The 23,238-nt window shown below is 40.1% G+C and overlaps 1 protein-coding gene across 1 annotated transcript in view; it reads right to left on the minus strand.

Moving 5' to 3' along the window:
• Positions 1-1,409: 1,409 nt before the first annotated feature.
• SPOCK1 (SPARC (osteonectin), cwcv and kazal like domains proteoglycan 1) overlaps positions 1,410-23,238 on the minus strand; it is a 588,816-nt gene continuing 566,987 nt past the window's right edge. Inside the window, exons 8-11 of the mRNA XM_052643320.1 lie at positions 22,950-23,171; positions 14,819-14,881; positions 2,641-2,778; positions 1,410-2,205 (exon numbers count right to left, since the gene is read on the minus strand). Of these exons, the coding sequence (XP_052499280.1) occupies positions 2,015-2,205; positions 2,641-2,778; positions 14,819-14,881; positions 22,950-23,171 (614 nt within the window). The 3' untranslated portion in view covers positions 1,410-2,014. The remainder of the gene's footprint in view (positions 2,206-2,640; positions 2,779-14,818; positions 14,882-22,949; positions 23,172-23,238) is intronic.

Below are 23,238 nucleotides of genomic sequence, written 5' to 3' on the forward strand. Positions count from 1 at the left end.
TTAATATGTCTCGATTCTTTTATATACGTGATTATAATTTAGCTGCAATTAAGCACCTGTTTTTATAAATTATCATCTCAGAGTTTTGTTCAAGTGAGGAAAAAAACTGAAACCGGAGTGATGGAGCTGAGATCCCAATACAGAGCTTGCCTGTGGTCACCTGACACCTAGGGTCCTGGCTGGTCTCACTTCTTTCAGGCTGAACAAGTTCAGTGTATCAAGTAAGTTCATGTCCCATCTGAGCCAACTCCAGGGATAAGGCAAGTGGGCCTGGCCAACGCAGGGATTTGAAATTACTAGTTTGAGGTGAGCTGGTAAAGTAGAAACAAATGGTCAGTTTGGGATGGGGATTGGTCAGCTGCCACTATAATCCTAGTTTGGCTGAATATATTTTTTGCCTGAGTTTGTGTGGCCTCCTTATGGACTGGCTGGAGTGCAGGAAGGGAAGAAAAACAAATGTGGGCCACAGAGCCTTGCTGGGTGGCTGATGGGGAAGGTGAAAACCAGGTGGGGCAGGAGCTTAAGGCCCATACTGAACTAAATGGGGCCACTTGGAAGACTACTCTTTGGTACTTGTATCGGGAGAAATCCTAAAGATTGTAGAGATGATGGCCCTACCAAATTTGGAGATGGATTCTAATCAGGAGTTGACTTAGGGCAAAGAAATGCAACGGTGCAGGGCTTTCTTCATGAGTCCTTTGATACATGTATGGGGGAGGGGATGAGCACAGGATTAGCTCTTTATCCCACCCTGGCTTCCATGTGCTGTCATAAAGTTCTTTCTGGGCCTCCATCTGAGATTCTTTACAAATGTTAAGTGATCAAAGAAACTCTGTAGAGCTTTTGTAGCCTTATCATGATGTGTGGATAGATAGGGCAAAACTGAAAGACTGAGTTAAGGATGCAAAATTTACTTCTGCTAGGGAACAGCAAGGAGACTGTCTTCTTAGAGAGCAGGGGATATGTGTACATGCCTTACAAAAAGCCCTTGAGTAGGCAGGGGAGAGAGGGGCCTGCCACAGCCTGAAGCGGGGTTGGAGCTGAAATGAGAGCAATGGCTTGTGAAGCTGCCCACGTGGGAGTCTCATGGCTTCTGTGAGGAAAGCGATTTAGGCAGACAGAGGCTTATCCAAATCAAAGAGGCTTCCAGTAGCTCTGCTGCCGCAGATGGAAGCAGCCTCCTCAGCCTGTAGGCTACAAGTGCCAACTGGTAGTGCAAAAAAAAGGACTTTGATACAGATTTGCTATTCCAGAAATGACGATCCAGGTCTAGACAAGCTGACAAATGTGTAATTGTTTTTCAAAGATTTTTTTAATAGATACCCAACTCCCCCCCTTTTTTTTTTCAGAGTGGTGTGTACAGTGTCTTCTGTATATACTTACCTATTTATGCACGTACAGACAGAAGTATTCAGATACCTTTTTTAATAAAGAAAATCAATTCCCCAAAGGGACTCTTGACTGAATTAAGGCTGTTATTTGTAGGAAGCCAGATCAAGTGAAGTGAAAAACTGATTTGTAATAATAGACAGCAGGGGTGGCGGGGGGTAGGTTGGGCAGGGGGGGAAAGGTACAGTGTGGTGTGTTTTCCACAACATCTACAGGACACAAGAAAAGCACTTAGACACGGTAAGGCCGGGAACCATGCTGTAATAACCACCCATGTGGGTGACTGGAAAGGGTCTTTGACATTTAGAGGGTGGGGGCTCCCTGCACTGTCAGAATCCCACATACATCACATGCTTGTTGTAAAAAACTCACAGAAGGGGAGGAGGCTCTCATTCGGCCAGCCATTCCCCTGTCTAAAAAACAAAGCACAACACCCTTCTTCCCACACGCCGTATGCAAAATCAGCATGATCCGGGAACAAGGAGTTGTCTTCCAAAACCCTAGCTTGGGTGGAGAGGGCGATGATGAAGAAGAGGCTGTGTGCTGTGGAGTTTTAGAGACAAATGCAGGAACGGGAAGTGACTTGCAATTCTGTGCAGACCTCGTGTCCTCCTCCGTGTGGGAACTACCATATGTACCCGACCTCATCCTCTTTGTCGTCGTCCTCATCCTCGTCATCCTCCGTCACTGCCCGGGCATGCACCCGCGGCTTCCCCAGTCTGTCCTTGGGTCCCAGCTCCTGCTCATCCTCCAGGTCATCCAGCAGAACCACAGAGCCACCGCTGCCAAAATCCCCCGAGGTCTCCTGCTCCTCCTCTGAAAGGAGGAAGAAGAGATGGAAGGTAAGTTTCTGCTATGCCACACGACCTCCTTAGCTGTAGGGCAAAACCATGTAGTTTACCTTCTGATCATGGGAGCATCCCCATCTACCTGGTAGGGACCACAAGCTTTAGTCTGTTAAAAGCTCCAGAATTCTAGGGAGGTTTATCTTGAGAGTCACTCTTGGCCTGCAGCCAGTCCCTGACTGTCAAAAACTGCTATCCAGTTCAATGGTCATGGTGAGCTCCTGCCACTCAAAAAACTAGCTATGCATCATCTCATGTGATTCCAGGTTTACTGTATCTCCTTTGTCAACTTGCTCACTGTAGACCACAGTGACTTCTTGAGATTCTTCTGCCCAGATCCTCATACAGTGAGTACCTACGAGTCTCTAGAGGTCACTGAGGGGCAGGTAGAGAAGGCCTTACTCACCACAGTTCACAGCACCCTGTTTCCTGGAGCCAGCTAGCTCATTGCCATATTTATCCACACACCAGCACTGCCCCGTGCTGCCATGGCACTGTGTGGCTTTGTAATAGCCCTCCTCATTACACCGAGGGATGAATGCTCCTAGGGGAACAAAAGGTACAGCTTGAATCAGAAAGTCAAAATTGCTCAGTTACGTCTGACTCTTTGTGACCCCATGGTGGATAGCCTTTCCCTTCTCCAGGGGATCTTCCCAACCCAGGGATCAAACCCAGGTCTCCCACATTGCAGGCAGATTCTTTACCAGCTGAGCCACAAGGGAAGCCCAAGAATACTGGAGTAGGTAGCCTATCCCTTCTCCAGTGTATCTTCCTGACCCAGGAATCATACCCGGGTCTCCTGCATTACAGGCAGATTCTTTATGAACTGAGCTTGAATCAGAGAAGTGCACAGATAGAGTTAATGCCTTCTAAGACAGACAACTTCTGTAGAAAAACATCTACTTCTTCTTTATTGATTATGCCAAACCCTTTAACTATGTAGATCACAACAAACCATGGAAAATTCAAAAGATGGGAATACCAGACTATCACACCTGGCTCTTGAGAAATCTGTATGCAGGTCAAGAGGCAACAGTTAGAACTGGACATGGAACAGCAGACTGGTTCCAAATCAGGAAAGGAGTATGTCAAGGCTGTATATTGTCACCCTGCTTATTTAACTTATATGCAGAGTACATCATGAGAAATGCCAGGCTGGATGAAGCACAAGTTGGAATCAAGATTGTTGGGAGAAACATCAAGAACCTCAGAAACGCAGATGACACCACCCTTCTGGCAGAAAGAGGAGAGGAACTAAAGAGCCTCTTGATGAAAGTGAAAGAGGACAGTGAAAAAGCTGGCTTAAAACTCAACATTCAAAAAACAAAGATCATGGCATCAGGTCCCATCACTTCATGGCAAATAGAAACGGAAACAATGGAAACAGTGAGAGATTTTATTTTCTTGGGCTCCAAAACCACTGCAGATGGTGACTGCAGCCATGAAATTAAAAGATGCTTGCTCCTTGAAAGAAAAGCTATGACCAACCTAGACAGCATATTAAAAAGCAGAGACATTACTTTGCCGACAAAGGTCCATCTAGTCAAAGCTATGGTTTTTCCAGTAGTCATGTATGGATGTCAGTTGAACTATAAAGAAAGCTGAGCACCAAAGAATTGATGCTTTTGAACTGTGGTGTTGGAGAAGACTCTTGGGAGTCCCTTGGACTGCAAGGAGATCCAACCAGTCGAGCCTAAAGGAAATCAGTCCTGAATATTCACTAGAAGGACTGATGCTGAAGCTGAAACTGCAGTATTTTGGCCACTTGACTCATTGGAAAAGACCCTGATGATGGGAAAGATTGAAGGCAGGAAGAGAAGGGGATGACAGAGGATGAGATGGTTGGATGGCATCACCAACTCGATGGACATGAGTTTGAGCAAGCTCCAGGAGTTGGTGATGGACAGGGAAGCCTGGCGTGCTGTAGTCCATGGGGTCTCAAAGAGTTGGACACGACTGAGTGACAACTGAAGACAGACAAGAGGGCTCACACATCGGACAGTATTTGCTATTGAGCCAGCAAGACAGAATGGCATGCTTCATTATAATCTAGTCTAGGTTTCAGGGACCTAGGACTTACTCAAGGTTAGACAGGATTCCTTTTTTGATCATGAGTTCTACTTTTCCCTGTGGTCCTACTCTTACCTTTATTTCAGAATTTTCCCAAATTTTATTGAAATGTAATCGACATATAATTGGCATGATCTTCCCAGGTGGTGCTAATAGTAAAGAATCCGCCTGCCAATACAGAAGACACAAGAGACATGGGTTTGACCCCTGAATCAGGAAGATCCCCTGGAGGAGGAAATGGCAATCCACTCCAGTATTCTTGCCTGGGAAATTCCATGGACAGAGGAGCCTGGCAGGCTACAGTCCATGGGGCTGCATGGATTTGGACACGACTGAGCAACTGAGCACACACACACATGATTGACATATAACACTGTAGAAGATTAAGGTGTACAGCATCATAGTTTGACTTATATACTGTGAAATGATAACCATAATAATTTTTGGTTACATCCAACATCTCATATAGAAAAAAAGTTTTTTTCCTTGTGAGAACTCTCAGGATTTACTCTCTTAACACTTTCATATCTACTATACTACAGTGTTAACTATAGTATAGTATATACTATATTGTGTTGTATATCTTCAATATTTATTTATCTCTTAACTGGAAGATTGTACCTTTTGACCACCTTCATTCAATTCTCCCATTGTCGATACCCTGCCTGTGTTTACCACGAGTTTCATCTATTAATATTTCTTCATGAGTTTAAGATTAGACATACAAGTGACCATATGCACAGAGTTGGACACGACTGAAGCGACTTAGTAGCAGTGGCAGCAGCAGCAGACCATATGGTATTTTCTTTCTCTGACTTATTTCACTTAGGATAATGCCCTCAGCATCCATCTATGTTGTCGCAATTGGCAAGATTTCCTTTCTTTTTTATGGATGAATGATATACTGTTATACACATATACTCACACACACACACACCCATGCATACACTTCTTTATCCATTCATCCATCAAAGAACACTTAGGTTGTTTTCATATCTTGGCCAATGTGAACATGAGTATGCAGATTTCTCTTTAGTATATTCATTTCCTTTGGATATATCCCCAGAAGTGAATTTCTGGATCATATGATGCTGCTGCTGCTAAGTCACTTCAGTCGTGTCCGACTCTGTGCGACCCCAGAGATGGCAGCCTACCAGGCTCCCCCATCCCTGGGTTTCTCCAGGCAAGAACACTGGAGTGGGTTGCCATTTCCTTCTCCAATGCATGAAAGTGAAAAGTGAAAGTGAAATTGCTCAGTTGTGTCTGACTCGTAGCGACCCCATGGACTGCAGCCCACCAGGCTCCTCCGTCCATGGGATTTTCCAGGCAAGAGTACTGGAGTGGGGTGCCATTGCCTTCTCTGCTGGATCATATAGTAGTTTTTTTTTTTTTAATTTGGTGGGGGGGAACCTCCATACTGTTTCATTCCATTGTGGCTGCACCAATTTATAATCCCAGCAACAGTGCACAACAGTACTCCTTTTCCCACATCCTTGCCAGCATTTGTTATTCCTGTTGTTCCTTTCTCAAGATCGCCCTTCTCACAGGCAGAATCTGATATCTTACTGTGGTTTTGGTTTGCATTTCTCTGACAATTAGTGATGCTGAGCACCTTTTCCTGTCCCTGTTGACTATTGCAAATTGCATCATCTGCAAACAAAGAAAATTTTACATATCCCTTTCCACCTTGGATGACTTATTTCTTGCCTGATTGCTCTGTCTAGGACTTCCAGTATTACACTGAATAGGAGTGGTGATACCTTTGTCTTTTTTCTTGATGTTAGAGGAAAAGCTTTAAACCTTTCACCATTGAATAGGATGCTAGCTGTGGTTGTCATATGTGGTCTTTATTAAATTGGGGTACATTGCTTTAATACATAATTTATTGAGGTTTTTATCATGAACAAATGTTCAGTTTTGTCAAATGGATTTACTGCATCTATTGAGATGATCATATAATATTTTTCTTTCATTCTATTAATGTGATGCATCACTTGGCTGATTTGTATGTGTAGAACCATCATTACATCCCAGGGATAAATCCTACTTGATCATGGTGAATAATCCTTTTAATGTGATGCTTACTTTGGTTCACTAGTATTTTATTGAGAAATTTGTTTTTGTGCATCTATATTCATCTGGGATATTGGCCTGTAGTTTCCTTGTAGAGTTTTTTCTGGCTTTAGTAACACGGTAACTCTGGCTTCATAAAATGAGTTTGGGAGTGTTCCTCCCCTCTGAAATTTTTGGGAGGAGTTTGAGAATGATTGGTATTTTTCTTTAAATATCTGGTAAAATTCACCAGTGAAGCTGTCTGCTCTTGGTCCATTCTTTCCTGAGAGACTTTTCATTACTGATTCAATCTACTTACTAGTCTGTTCAGATTTTCTGTTTCTTCCTGATTAAAGTTTTTTTTTTAATACTTGAGAGAATCATAGGATTTTTTAATCCTTTATATATTTCTAATGAGTGGCACAATTAAAAAAAAAAAAAACCTGTTTTCCTGGAATAAATACTACTCGGTCATGATATATTGGATTTAATTTGCTGATCCTTTTATATCTGTGTTACTCAGTGACAGAGGTATATAATTTTGTTCAATTTCTATATCAAAGCAACTCTTTTGTAAATTGATTCAGGTACTTTTCTTTTTCTATACTCCAGATGTTTTGTATAAAATGAGAATGATCTCCATAAAGTATTCAGCTGTAGAAATATGTTGAGCCTAGTGCCTATTTTAGGAGGTGACAGTAGTATTTTGATTTAAATTAATTTTTTTCTTAGTTTAGTTGAGTCTTTTCTTCATGAGCCAAATATGGTAATTCATAATTGTTATGAGTCAGTTTATAGCAATGGTTTTCAAAGTGTGGGCCCAGAAGCAGCTGCAGCACCAGTGGGAAATAGCTTAGAAAATTTTTGAGCTTACCCCAAACCTACTGAGTTAAGAACTTTGACCGTAGGGCCCAGAAAACTAATAAACTCTCCAAGTGTTTCTGATGCACAGTGAAGTTTCAGAACCACAAACTTATAGTATGCATCTATATCTGTGGTTACAAGGCTTCCCAGGTAGCTCAGTGGTAAAAGAATATGCCTGCCAATGCAGGAATTGCAAGAGATGCAAGTTCAATCCCAGGGTCAGGAAGATCCCCTGGAAGAGGAAATGGCAACCTACTCCAGTATTCCTGCCTGGAGAATACCATGGACAGAGGAGCCCGGCAGGCTACAATCCATAGGACTGCAAAGAGTTGGACACAATTGAGCATGCACGTGTGCATATCAGAGGTTATATCCCATTTTTAAATTCATGAGAACATTTGAGACTTTCATGTTGTCAAAGGTTTGTCTATTTGATTTGTTTTTGCTTTAGTCTTAACTGTATTGTGCTTACAGCTTATTTGAAATTTTAGGTTTCTTTTTCTCCAGAAATGCATCTGAAGCCATGACTGTTCCTCTAAGTTTCATTTTAGTTGCTTCTCTCTCTCTCTCTCTTTTTGGCACACAGTGCTTTTATTTTCACTCATGTCTAAATGTTTTGTATTTTTACTTTATTCAGTTTTGACTACTAAAAAAATCTAGACATGTAAGATTGGATAATCTTTTTTTACTTCCACTTGTAGAGAATGAATATGATCTATGGTACTTTTTTGAGATATTTAGTTTCAGCTTTTTTTTTTTTTTCTGTGACTCTATTTCTGCTTTTTCTTTTTAATTGGAGGCTAGTTACTTTAAAATATTGTGGTGGTTTTTGCCATACATTCACATGAATTAGCCATGGATGTACATGTGTTCCCCATCCTGACCCTCTTTCCCACCTCCCTCCCCATCCCATCCCTCAGGGTCATCCCAGTACACCAGCCCTGAGCACCCTGTCTCATGCATCAAACCTGGACTGACGATCTATTTCACATATGATAATATACATGTTTCAATGCCATTCTCTCAAATCATCCCACCCTCACCTTCTCCCACAGAGTCCAAAAGTCTGTTCTTTACATCTGTGTCTCTTGGATGTCTCACATATAGGGTCATCGTTATCATCTTCCTAAATTCCATATATATGCATTAATATACTGTATTGGTGTTTTTCTTTCTGACTTACTTCACTCTGTATAATAGGCTCCAGTTTCATCCATCACATTAGAACTGATTCAAATGCATTCTTAACAGCTGAGTAATATTCCATTGTGTATATGTACCATAGCTTTCTTATCCATTCATCTGCTGATGGACATCTAGGTTGCTTCCATGTCCTGGAAGACATGTGTAAACAGTGCTGCGATGGACATTGGGGTACACGTGTCTCTTTCAATTCTGGTTTCCTCAGTGTGTTTGCCCAGCAGTGGGATTGCTGGGTCATATGGCAATTCTATTTCTAGTTTTTTAAGGAATCTCCACACTGTTCTCCATAATGGCTGTACTAGTTTGCATTCCCGCCAACAGTGTAAGAGGGTTCCCTTTTCTCCACACCCTCTCCAGCATTTATTGTTTGTAGACTTTTTGATAGGAGCCATTCTAACTGTCATGAAATGGTACCTCATTGTGGTTTTGATTTGCATTTTTCTGATAATGAGTGATGTTGAGCATCATTTCATGTGTTTGTTAGCCATCTGTATGTCTTCTTTGGAGAAATGTCTGTTTAGTTCTTTGGCCCATTTTTTGGTTGGGTCACTTATTTTTCTGGAATTGAGCTGCAGAAGTTGCTTGTATATTTTTGAGATTAATTCTTTGTCAGTTGCTTCATTTGCTATTATTTTCTCCCATTCTGAATATTATCTTTTCACCTTGCTTATAGTTTCCTTTGTTGTGCAAAAGCTTTTAATTTTAATTAGGTCTCTTTTGTTTATTTTTGCTTTTATTTTCAATATTCTAGGAGGTTGGGGCATAGAGGATCCTGCTGTGATTTATGTCAGAAAGTATTTTGCCTATGTTCTCCTCTAGGAGTTTTATAGTCTCTGGTCTTCCATTTAGATCTTTAATCCATTTTGAGCTTATTTTTGTGTATGGTGTTAGAAAGTGTTCTAGTTTCATTCTTTTAAAGTGGTTGACCAGTTGTCCCAGCATCACTTGTTAAAGAGATTGTCTTCTCCATTGTATATTCCTGCCTCCTTTGTCAAAGATAAGGTGTCCATAGGTGCATGGATTTATCTCTGGGCTTTCTATTTGGTTCCATTGATCTATGTTTCTATCTTTGTGCCAGTACCATACTGTCTTGATGACTGTTGCTTTATAGTATAGTCTGAAGCCAGATAGGTTGATTCCTCCAGTTCCGTTCTTCTTTCTCAAGATTGCTTTGGCTATTCGAGGTCTTTGTATTTCCATACAAATTGTGAAATTATTTGTTCTAGTTCTCTGAAAAATACCATTTGTAGCTTGATAAGGATTGCATTGAATCTATAGATTGCTTTGGGTAGTATACTCATTTTCACTATATTGATTCTTCTGAGCCATGAACATGGTATATTTCCCCAACTATTTGTGTCATCTTTGATTTCTTTCATTAGTGTTTTATAGTTTTCTATATATCCATGACAAATGTGTATTTGAAAAGACTCTCTATTCTGTGCTCATGTACAAGAATACATATTAAAATGCTAATGAATTATATTATTTCTTCTTTTGTCTCCTTGAACTATAATTTTTCAAGAAGAGGTATATTCAAGTCTCTAAATAGGTTAGGTATGACAGTTCCTGCAGTTCTGTTATTTTTGTGTGTTTGTTTCCTTTTAAAAAAATTTTATATTGGACTACAGTGGATTAACAATATTGTGTTAGTTTCAGGTGTATAGTAAGTAAGGTGATTCAGTTATACATATATCTGGATTCCCTGGTGGCTCAGACAATAAAGAGTCTGCCTGCAATGCAGGAGAAATGGGTTCGATCCCCAGGTCAAGAAGATTCCCGTGGAGAAGGAAATGGCAACCCACTCCAGTAGTCTTGCCTGGAAAACCCCATGGATGGGGAGTCTGGCAGGCTACAGTCCAGAGGGTCATGAAGAGTCAGACATGACTTGAGTGACTTCACTTTCACTTACTCTTTTTGAAGTTATTTTCCTGTTTATTACAGAATATTGAATAGTGTTCCCTGTGCTAACAGCAGATCTTTGTTCACTATTTTAAATGTAGTAGTGTGTCTATGTCAACCCTACAATTTTCTTTCTTTGTCTGATCTTGTCTGGTTTTTGTATTAGGGTGATGGTGGCCTCATGGATAGAGTTTGGGAGTGTTCCTTCCTTTGCATTTTTTTGGAAGCGTTTCAGAAGATAGGTGTCAGCTCTTTTCAAAATATCTGAGAGAATTCGCCTGTGAAGCCATTTGATCCTGGACTTTCGTTTGTCAGGAGTTTTTAAATCACAGTTTCAATTTCAGTGCTTATGATTAGTCTGTTCATATTTTCTATTTCTTCCTGGTTCAGTCTTGGAAGGTTGCATCTTTCTGAGAATTCACCCATTTCTTCTTGATTGTCCATTTTATTGGCACATAGTTGCTTGTAGCTGTCTATTATGATCTTTTGTATTTCTGTGGTGTCCATTGTAACTTCTCCTTTTATAGTTCTAAATTCATTGATTTGAGTCCTCTCCCTTTTTTTCATGATGAGGCTGGCTAAAAGTTTATCAATTTTGTTTATCTTTTCAAAGAATCAGCTTTTAGTTTCATTGATCTTTTCTACTGTTTTCTCTATTTCATTTATTTCAGCTCTGATCTTTATGATTTCTTTCCATCTACTAACTTTTTGAGTTTTGTTTGTATTTCTTTCTCTAGTTGCTTCAGGAATAAGGTTAGATTGTTTATTTGGGGTTTTTCTTGTTTTCTGAGGTAAGATTGAATTACTATAAACTTTCCTCTTAAAACTGTTTTTTTTTTTTTTTTTTTGGTGTGTCTTATAGGTTTTGGATGGTGATGTTTTCGTTGTGATTTGTCTCTAGATTTTTTATTTCTTTGATTTCTTCAGTTAGTTATCCATTTGTTGTTTAGTAGCATATTGTTTAGCTGCCATATATTTGCATTTTTTACAGTGTTTTTCTTGTAGTTGATTTCTAATCATCTCACAGCATTGTGGTCAGAAAAGGTGCTTGATATGATTTCAGTTTTCTTAAATTTACCAAGGCTTGCTTTGTGGCCCAACATGTGATTACTCCTGGAGAATGCTCCATGTGCATTTGAAAAGAATGTGTATTCTGCTGCTTTTAGATGGAATGTTCTATAAATAAAGTCCATCTGGTCTAATGTATCATCCAAGGTCTGTGTTTCCTTATTGATTTTGTGTCTGGATCATCTGTTAAAGTCCCTTACTTTTACTGTGTCACTATCAATTTCTCCTTTTATGGCTATTAATATTTTCCTTATATATTGCAGTGCTCCTATGTTGGTTGCATATATAGTTACAATTGTTATAATGTTACATTTTGTTTTTAAATTATAGGTATACCTGTTGAGATATAGTAATAGTATAGTAAAAGAAACATTTCAGCAAGATAATATTACATAATTCTCTTAAGAACTGAAAACAAAGTAGGCAGCTTTTAATAGTATCTGTCTCACAATAAATGAGTTTGGCCCGTTCACATTTATTGTGATTATAGATATGCTTGTTTTTATATCTACCACTGTACTTTGTGTTCCCTATCTTCCCTCTTTCCCTCTTTTTGTAGAAATGATCAAATTTTCTTTTTTCCATGGTTTTCATATATTTAAAAACTATATATTCTTTTCCCAATATTTTTATTGTTACCTTAAAATACACAGAAGTATATTTTACCTAATAAGCTCTAAAGTTAATCTGTGTTTTATTTCTGAATAAATAAAAAGCTTAACATATTTTTTCACTGACCCCAACAGTCTGAAATGATGATTCTACCTTGTTATCAAAATATTTTGATTGGTCTCATTTATTTAGATATAGCAGCATGCCTTATGAGATAAAATGTGGAAAAGAAGTGATTCCTTCTGGGATTATTTGTCTTCTGCATATTAAAACCTTTAGTGATATTTTAGTAAGTCTTGGGTTAGTAAGCTTACTGAATCTGTGGTTTGAGAATTTGTCATCACACTTGGATGATCACTGTGCTAAATTTAATATTTCCAGTTCAAAGTGATTTTCTCCTCTTAAATCAGTGATACCAATCTGATTCTCACTCAATTGTAGGTAATATTTAGTTATGACAGGTTTTTTTTTCATTCTTAGGATGTGTTTGATGATTGTATGCTCATCTACAATGAGATAATTCTCCTCTGTGTTATCTAAGTAGTAACATTATATGTCAGTCATCTGAGGATGGAGGTCTCTGCTTACCACTCTAGATTTCTACTGCCTAATTTTGTGATTTTTTTTTTTAGAATGACTGTTTTTAAATTTACCTTTTATTTCTCAGACTAGACCTGGAAAGAAGGGTAGTAAGGCAGGCAGTAACCTCAGATCCAGCTACTACTCAAACAAACTACTCAATTCTAGCAACTACTCAAACAAACATTGATCACTATTCCAAGATGACTAGGCTCCCAAAGATCAAATGAGATCACAGAAAGGACATTTCCCCCAGTGAAAAGTAATTCTGCTGGTGCCACAAAGAAGTAGTGCTCATATTCTAACTTAGATGTTCAGTCAGTGCACAGAACTCCTGGTCTGCAGGGAAAAGGAGGAAGGGGAAAAAAGAAGATGCTTTCAATAAACAAAAAGCAGGGAAGATTTTGCCAACAAATAGAAAGCTGAGGAAATGCTGATCCTTATCCTTGAGCTGCAGTTGGAAAACAAGAGCACTTAATAGAGCAAAGAAAAATGCATACCAAGTTAAGCCCCCAGGATGGTTAGAAGCAGGTGCTGTTCTATATCTATAATGTAATAAAATTATCATTTTTCCTAAGTAGGCAGTAATTATACCTGATTATAATTTGTTATTGCTTGTTTTTGCTCAGAATGTGAATGCCCCTGAATACACATTTATTATATTAGATTTCCCCATGCAAAAAAATAATTTGTAGGCAGATAAATGGTATTTTTATGAGTCAGCTAGAATAATATCCCTTATGTGGAGAGGTGTGATAAAGTGTGTTTCAAAACTAGGTGGGATTCACAGTAGGAAAGAGGTAAGCCTTTTATTCCTATGAACTGGAGAAAATAAAAGATGAGACATATTATCTCAGACCACATTACTTTACAAATATATCATTATTAATGAAGCAGTAAGAAGATATCCATATATCCAAAATAAATTAATTTTTAAAAACAGCATTATTAGTTCTCTTAAGCACATCACTAAAACCCAAAATAACCTCCCATGTGGAAGCATCAGATTATTAAACACAAGTCCTTGCCCTGGAGGAAAGCCCCATGGAAGAGAGATCCAGAAAGATGTTTTTATGTCTTTCAATATCAGGGAAGAACCAACACTCATGTCCAGATCACAAAACTCTCGAGTTCTTGGTAGTTGAAAAGGGTGTTATCAGAAATGGAAAGTCTGAGGCAAGCCAGTGAAGTAAGTAATTTTTAAAAGTAGAAGGAAGAAATAAGATCCACTTTGAGGTGACCCAAAAATCAGATGAAGAGAAATGGCCCAAGTTCTCAGACCATCTCCATTTGACAATCTGCAACAACCTTGCCCATTTCCTTCAAGAAAATAAAGAGATAACTTCTTGAAATGGCAGGCTGTTTAGGAGATGCACCTGCTCCTGAATGCTTAACGAGAATAATCCTGAATTATTGTGTTGTGGCTGTCAGTTCTCTTTTTAAAAAGCAAGGAAAGCAACGCAGGCTCTTTTTGGGCAAACAAATGAGGTGTCTGTGATTATTTCAGCAGTACTGGTCTGAGTACCACAACTACACTTGAGTGCTGCAGAAAGGAGGGTATGGGACAAAAGGGAACCTTCAACAGCCAGCCACAGATGTGCATGCCAGGGAAATACACACACACACATCCCACTAGCTTCCACCTCAATGTTTGGATAAAAGGTAAGAGGAGAAATGTAGAGACAGGGTCCAGGGATTACGCAGATGAAACAGAAATGTGTCGAAGTGCACTCAAGTCCTCAGACCCTGTCTGGTAAATTTAGAAGGGAATCAGTTCATCTTCCTCCTTGAATGGACAACTTGATCTGGGGAATATAGGAAATTCTATAATTTATAGATTTTATCATTTTAACTTGGAACACTTGAGAGCTACATTTAATGGACATACTTGAAAGAAAAAAAAAAAATCCAAGATCAGGGAGGAGTTAGCAGTAAAGACAGTGCTCAATTTCAGCTCTGGTGACCTGCCCACTGGTCCTAGGCTTACCTTTGATCGCTCTTTCAACTGATGGAGCATGTAGCATTTCTCAGCCAGCTCTCTGATCCTCAAGAGTATACCCTGTGGCCTGTGGCATATTACCAGCTTCCTAGAAGAACCTTGTCTTGGGTAAAATGAGGCATTTCTTTCACAAAGCACTGGTCCCTAATTGAATAACCGTTGCTGTGCTAGATATTACATGAGACACGGATGGTTTAATTAGTTGTTTCAATGAGTAGCAAGAAATGGTACTCACCCAACAGGCTTTTCCCCTTGCTCAACTTCTGGATCCTGTTCATTTCATTCTGGCAAGGGAGACCTAAAAAATAATTTATGAAAGTCAGTTTCCAGATGGTAAGGGATATAATGTCTAATGATTGGCTTCACTCTTGACATGAAATGTAGACAATGACACACCTGGGAGTGGAATTACTCCATCTGCTGTTACTATGCAGCAAAACAAATTCAGGCCATTAGTGTTACTAATTTAAAAAAAAAACATCGTATACCACTAGGTACTTAAAATAGTATTTGGGGCTATTTGCATGTATATGGATCTTTTTTCTCACCACCAGTTTAAGCAGATATCAACTGTCTAGTAGGGTGATTTCATTATTTACTTCCTCATATTTACCACCTCAGGTGGTATGGTGGTAAAGAATATGTGTGCCAATACAGGACACACAAGAGACCACTCAGGTTCATTCCCTGGGTCAAGAAGATCCTCTGGAGTAGGAAATGGCAACCCACTCCAGTATTCTCACCTAGAATATTCCATGGACAGAGGAGCCTGGCTGGCTACAGTCCACGGGGTTGCAAAGAACTGGACACGACTGAGTGACTGAGCATATAAGAAAAAGTCTCCTGTCAGCCAAGGTTATACGAGCTGAGAGCCAGGATGAAAGGTTATTAGTGGGTACATGTACTGAATCCACAGACTGGGACAAAAACTTAATCTACCCCATGTCTTGCTGCAGGATAGAAATACGATTACAATGGCTACTTCTGGCCTCATGACTCACTACCCCAGGAAAGTCAAACACAGGTCTCTAAGGACAGCTCTGAAGGTACAGAAGAGCTGTAGAGAAGCAGTGAGTACAGAAGAGGAAGACCTTAACTTACTTAGCTAGGAGGTTCTGCCACCTCCTAGCTAAGTACTAATATTTTGGACCAGTCTCTTTATTGTGCTCAGCCTCCAAGTTTCTTCATTTAAAAAACAAATGCCATTACAAGCAAACTCAAATGCAGGGCTGATAGAGTGGGAGCCACATGGCTAAGGAGGGCATATGGAAGTGCGTGGTACCCTTTTGACTTCCACTCCAAGCAAAAAGAAGGGGGATCTCACTAATCTTAAATTTTACCATGACCTGCCATTGCAGATGCTATGGCCTTGGGAGGTTCTGCTATTTGCTTACAGTCTTCCCACAGAGACCACAACATTCTGATTCTCAGGGCACTTACATACCTCTGGTTAGAGCAGTCACCTCATTCTTGGGGCCTGATATTACACCCCCAGGTGATCATTAGACCTGAGACGTTGCTTCTCACTCAGCCCCCACCTGGATTCTGGGGCTAAAACCACATGATTCTCTATGAACTCAAGCCCAAAGCTATCATTACAGTTAATGATGGACCACTACAAGCATTCCTATTGAAGTAAAAATCATGGCTGTTATTAACATCGATTTGGAACGACCAGCTGATGTGATTAGAAAAGAGAAATAAATGAGGTATAAAAATTGAAAAGAGAAAAAATTACCACTCTTTTCAGATAATATGACTGCAAGCCTAAAAAATTCAAGGAAGCCAACCAGAATAAGTATCATAAATAAAATGAGAAAAATGGATTTTATTTACACTGGCAACAATAATAAACCCAAGGGAAGTATATCTGTGAGAACAAAACTTAGAGCTCCACTGGTTAACAGACAAACAGTATTCTAGGATAAAAGGAGTCAATATTATATAGCCCTCAACTCTAATTTTGTCTGATTCTAAAGAAATACCAGTAAGATTTTTAATGGAATAAACTGATTATAAAATTCAAAGAGTTCAAACTTACAGGACATATAACAATAAACATAAAAACAAGAATATTCAGGAAAATTCTGATAAAAAGATTAATGGTAGGAGGCTGTGGTTGTTGGTGTTGTTCAGTCACGAAGTCCAACTCTTTGCGATCCCATGGATGGCAATTCACCAGGCTTCCCTGTCCTTCACTATCTCCCTGAGTTTGCACGTTCATATCCATTGAGTCATTGATGCTATCTAAGTATGTCATCTGCTGCCCCCTTCTCCTTTTGCCATCAATCTTTCCCAGCATCAGGATCTTTTCTAATGAGTCAGCTCTTTGCACCAGGTGGCCAAAGTATTAGAGCTTTAGCTTCAACATCAGTCCTTCTAATGAATATTCAGTGTTGATTTCCTTTAGGATTGACTGGTTTGATCTCCTTGCTTTCCAAGGGACTCTCAAGAGCTTTCTGAAGCACCACAATTTGAAAGCATAAATTCTTTGGCGCTCAGACTTCTTTTCTAATGGCAAAAATCAAAGAGGAACTAAAGAGCTGCTTGATGAGGGTGAAAGAGGAGTGTGAAAAAACTGGCTTGAAACTCAACATTCAAAAAACTAAGATCATGGCATCCACTCCCATAACTTCTTGGAAAATAGATGGGGAAAATGTAGAAACAGTGACAAATTTTATTTTCTTGGGCCCCAAAATCCCTGCAGATGGTGACTCCAGGCATGAAATTAGAAGATGTTTGCTCCTAGAGAAAAAAGCTATGACAAACCTAGACAGCATATTAAAAAGCAGAGATATCACTTTTCTGACCAAGCTGTAAGTCAAAGTTATGTTTTTTTTCAGTAGTTATGTATGGATGTGAGAGTTGAACCATAAAGAAGGCCAAAAAATCAATGCTTTAGAATTACAGTACTGGAAAAGACTCTTGAGAGTCCCTTGAACAACAAGGAGGTCAAACTAGTCAATCCCTAAGGAAATCAGCCTTGAATATTCAGTAGAAGGACTGATGCTAAAGATGAAGCTGCAATACTTGGGCCACCTGATGTAAAGGGCTGACTCACTGGAAAAGGTCCTGAAGCTGGGAAAGATTGAGGGCAGGAGGAGAAGGGGGCAACAGAGGATGAGATGGTTGGATGGCCTCATCAACTCAATGGACATGAGTTTGAGCAAAATCTGGGAGATGGTGAAGGACAAGGAGGCCTAGCATGCTGCAGTTCATGGCGTTGCAAAGAGTTGGACATAGTGACTGAAAAATAAGAGGCTTCTAAATGGTCCAAATCTCACATCTGTATATGACCACTAGAAAAGCTATTATAGCTTGGACTACACGGACCTTGGTTGGAAAAGTGATGTCTTTGCTTTTTAGTGTGCTATCTAGGTTTGCCATAGCTTTTCTTCCAAGGAGTAAGCATCTTTTAATTTCATGACTGTAGTCATTGTCCACAGTAATTCTGGAGCCCAAGAAAATAAAATCTGTTATTGCTTCTACTTTTCCACTTCTATTTGCCACGATGTGATGAGAGTGGATGCCATGATCTTAGTTTTTTGAATGTTGAGTTTCAAGCCAGCTTTTTCATTGTCTTCTTTCACCCTCACCAATAGTTCCTCTACATTTTCTGCCATTAGAATGGTATCATCTGCATATCTAAGGTGGTTGATGTTTCTCCTGGCAATCTTGATTCCAGCTTGTGATTCATCCACTCTGGCATTTCTCATGATGTATGCTGCATATAAGTTAAATAAGCAGAGTGACAATATATAGCCCTGTTGTACTCCTTTCCCAACTTTGAACCAGTCCATTGTTCCATGTCCGGTTCTAACTGTTGCTTCCTGACCAAGATACAGGTTTCTCAGGAAACAGGTAAGGTAGTCTGGTACTCCTATCTCTTTAAGAATTTTCCACAGTTTGTTGTGATCCACACAGTCTAAGGCTTTAGCACAGTCAGTGAAGCAGTAAATGTCGCTCAGTCATGCCTGACTCTTTGCAACCCCATGGACTATATAGTCCATGGAATTCTCTAGGCCAGAATAATGGAGTGGGTAGCCTTTTCCTTCTCCAGGGGATCTTCCCAACCCAGGGACTGAACCCATGTCTCCCACATAGCAGGCAGATTCTTTACCAGCTGAGCCACAAGGGAAGCACGAAGTAGTGAAGCAGAAGTAGATGTTTTTCTGGAACTCCCTTGCTTTCTCCATGATCCAATGGATGTTGGCAGTTTGATCTCTGGTTCCTCTGCCTTTTCAAAACCCAGCTTGTACATTTGGAAATTCTCAGTTTACATACTGTTGAAGCCTACCTTAAAGGATTTTGAGCATAACCTTGCTAGCATGTGAAATGAGTGCAATTATATGGTATATTGATCATTCTTTGGCAACGCCTTTCTTTGGGATTGGAACGAAAACTGGCCATTTCTAGTCCTGTGGCCACTGCTGAGTTTTCCAAATTTGCTGACATGCTGCGTGCAGCACTTTAACAGCATCAACTTTTGTATTTTAAATCAGTCAGCTGGAATTCCATCACTGCCACTAGCTTTACTGGCAGCAATGCTTCCTAAGACTGACTTGACTTCACACTCCAGGATATCCACCATTAGGTGAGTGATCACATCATCGTGGTTATCTGGTTCATTAAGACCTTTTGGTCAAGTTCTTCTGTGTATTCTTGTCATTGCTTCTTAATCTCTTCTGCTTCTGTTAGGTCCTTACCATTTCTGTCCTTTTTGATTCCCATCCTTGCATGAAATGTTCCCTTGATATCTCCAATTTTCTTAGAGAGATTTCTAATCTTCCTGATGATATTGCTTTCCTCTATTTCTTTGCATTGTTCATTTAAGAAAGCCTTCTTCTCTCTCCTTGCTGTTCTTTGGAACTCTACGTTCAGTTGGGTATATCTTTCCCTTTCTCCCGTGACTTTTGCTTCTCTTCTTTCCTCAACTATCTGTAAAGTCTCCTAGACAACCACCTTGCCATCCTACATTTCTTTTTCTTGGACATGATTTTGGTCACTGCCTCCTGTACAATGGTACTAACCTGTCCATAGTTCTTCAGGTACTCTGTCTACCAGATAAAATCTGTTGAATCCATTCATCACCTCCATTATATAATCATAAGGGATTTGATTTAGATCATACCTAAATGGCCTAGTAGTTTTCCCTACCTTCTTCAATTTAAGCCTGAATTTTTCAATAAGAAGCTGATGATCTGAGCCACAGTCAGCTCCAAGTCTTGTTTTTGCTGACTGTATAGAGCTTCTCCATCTTCAGCTGCAAAGAACATAATCAATCTGATTTCACTATTGACCATCTGGTAATGTCCATGTGTAAAGTTGTCTGCTATGTTGTTGGGAAAAGGTGTTTGCTATGACCAGTGCATTCTCTTGACAACACTCTGTTAGCCTTTGCCCTGCTTAATTTTGTACTCCAAGGTCCAACTTGCCTGTTCTTCTGGGTATCTGCTGACTTCCTACTTTGGCAGGACATCTTCCTTTGTGTTAGTTGTAGAAGATGTTGTAGATCTTCATAGAACTGGTCAACTTCAGCTTCTTAGGTATCAGTGGGTTGGGCATCCAGTTCCAGTTCAGTCGCTCAGTCGTGTCCAACTCTTTGTGACCCCATTAACCACAGCACGCCAGGCTACCCTGTCCATCACCAACTCCCGGAGTCCACCCAAACCCATGTCCATTGAGTTGGTGATGCAATCCAACCATCTCATCCTCTGTTGTCCCCTTCTCCCCCTTCCCTCAATCTTTCCCAGCTTCAGGGTCTTTTCCAATGAGTCAGCTCTTCACATTAGGTGGCCAAAGTATTGGAGTTTCAGCTTCAACATCAATCCTTCCAATGAACACCCAGGACTTATCTCCTCTAGGATGGACTGGTTGGATCTCCTTGCAGTCCAAGGGACTCTCAAGAATCCTCTCCAACACCACAGTTCAAAAGCATCCATTCTTCATGGCTCAGCTTTCTTTATAGTCCAACTCTCACATCCATACATGACCACTGGAAAAACCATAGCCTTGACTAGATGGACGTTTATTGACAAAGTAATGTCTCTACTTTTTAATATGCTGTCTAGGTTGGTCATAACTTTCCTTCCAAGGAATAAGCGTCTTTTAATTTCATGGCTGCAATCACCATCTGCAGTGATTTTGGAGCCCAGCAAAATAAAGTCAGCCACTGTTTCCCCATCTATTTGCCATGAAGTGACAGGACCAGATGCCATGATCTTAGTTTTCTGTATGTTGAGCTTTAAGCCGACTTTTTCACTCCCCTTTTTCACTTTCATCAAGAGGCTTTTTTGTTCCTCTTCACTTTCTGCCATAAGAGTGGTGGTGTCATCTGCATATCTGAGGTGGTTGATATTTCTCCCGGCAATCTTGATTCCAGCTTGTGCTTCTTCCAGCCCAGCGTTCCTCATGATGTACTCTGCATATAAGTTAAATAAGCAGGGTGACAATATACAGCCTTGATGTACTCCTTTTCCTATTTGGAACCAGTCTGTTGTTCCAGCTCCAGTTCTATCTGTTGCTTCCTAATCTGCACACAGGTTTCTCAAGAGGCAGATCAGGTGGTCTGGTATTCCCATCTCTTTCAGAATTTTCCACAGTTTATTGTGATCCACACAGTCAAAGGCTTTGGCATAGTCAATAAAGCAGAAATAGATGTTTTTCTGAAACTCTCTTGCTTTTTCAATGATCCAGCAGATGATGGCAATTTGATCTCTGGTTCCTCTGCCTTTTCTAAAACCAGCTTGAACATCTGGAAGTTCATGGTTCACATATTGCTGAAGCCTGGCCTGGAGAAATTTGAGCATAGATTTGGGTTTTTGTGATGTTCAGTGGTTTGCCTTGGAACGGGATCAAGATCATTCTGTCTTTGAAGTTGCATCGAAGTACTGCATTTTGAACTCTTGTGGACTATGAAGACTGCTCCATTTCTTCTAAGGGATTCTTGCCCATAGCAGTAGATACAGTGGTCATCTTAATTAAATTTGCCCACTCCTGTCCATTTTAGTTTACTAATTCCTAAAATGTCAATGTTCAGTCTCTCCTGCTTGGCCACCTCCAATTTACCTTGATTCATGGGCCTAACATTCCAGTTTCCTATGCAATATTATTTTTTACAGCATCAGACTTTACTTTTACCCCCAGACACACCCACACTCAGCATTTGTTTCTGCTTTGGCCCAGCTGCTTCATTCTTTCTGGAGCTATTAGTAATTTCCCTCTGGTCTTTTGCAGTAGCATATTGAACACCTTCTGACCTGGGGGGCTCATATCTTTTTGCCTTTTCATACTATCCACGGGGTTCCCTAGGCAAGAATACTGGAATGGATTGCCATTTCCTCCTGGAATGGATCGTGTTTTGTCAAAACTCTTCACTATGACCCAGCCATTGTGGGTGGCCCTGCATGGCATGGCTCACGGCTTCATTGAGTGATGCAAGTCCCTTTGCCATGATAAGGCGTGATCCATGAAGGGGAGGAGAGAACAGACCACGAAATAATAAAACATGTCAATTAATAGGGCAGAGCACCCAGAAATAGATATACATAGAACATACAGGAGTTGTATAAATGATAGAGGAAGCATTTCAAATTAGTATGGGAAAGATGGGCTAGTCAATAAATGACAAGTGGGCAAGTAGTGAGCCATCTGCAAGGATAGGGACCCTGCTTGACTATACACACAAAAAACTAAAATGATAAGAGATTTCAATTAAAAAAAAAAAACCCACAAAAGGACTAAAGAAAACAAAAGGAAATTGTTTTACTATATCACAGTGGGAAATGCCTATGTAAGCTTAACATAAGCTGCATAGGTTCTAAGAATCCCTAAAATATAGACAGAAAAATTTGACTATCTTAAAATTTAAAATTTCTTCTTAGGAGAAACACACAAAGTCATAATTGGGGGAAAAAATAAACTATTTGCAATACATATGACTAAAACAATTCTAATATCTTTGTATAGAGAGAGTCCCTACTAAAAGCAAACACACAAGAACCTAATCTGTAAAAAATAAAGACATTAAGAATCTTACACTGACCTTGGAAATTATGTAACAGGTTTCTACACCCACTTTACAGATGGAAAAGCTAAGGCACAAATGGTAAAAGATTTTCCTAAAAGGAGGACTGGAATAACACATTCCTTGATTATGTTCTTGGGTTTTCTCTATCATGCTGAAAGTGGAGATCAATTAAGAGAAATGAGCCTTTTAGCATGCCATCTGATGGAGGAATGTGTTATTCTCCAGCTGTGTTTTTCTGCCTCCTGCTCCTGTCTGTCTCCCCAGAGCATGATAGATGGGCCTTCCCTACCCAGCATGGCGGTCTTGGCCACTGGACCCCCCTTTCCTCCTGCCTTACCTCCAGGCTTCTGGAAGCAGTAGCACCACTCATTGTTAGAGAGCTTGCCATCCTTGAAGGAGTCACAGGAATTGAAGAGAGGCTTGATACAGGGCTCGTACTTATCCAGGTAGATGGCGTTGATCTCTGAGTGGTCAAGCAGGAGGTCATAGTTCATATCCAACTTGTTGAACATCCAGCCCAGGGAGTCCTTGCAGATGGGCAGGATACTGGTGTCAAACCCTATGATGGAAAGGACATGTCTCAGCCTGCTCTCTCCTGCCCTGCTGGCTTCCCAGCTTTCTGTCCC

Source organism: Budorcas taxicolor, chromosome 7, assembly GCF_023091745.1.
Source record: "Budorcas taxicolor isolate Tak-1 chromosome 7, Takin1.1, whole genome shotgun sequence".
Taxonomy (NCBI): domain Eukaryota; kingdom Metazoa; phylum Chordata; class Mammalia; order Artiodactyla; family Bovidae; genus Budorcas; species Budorcas taxicolor.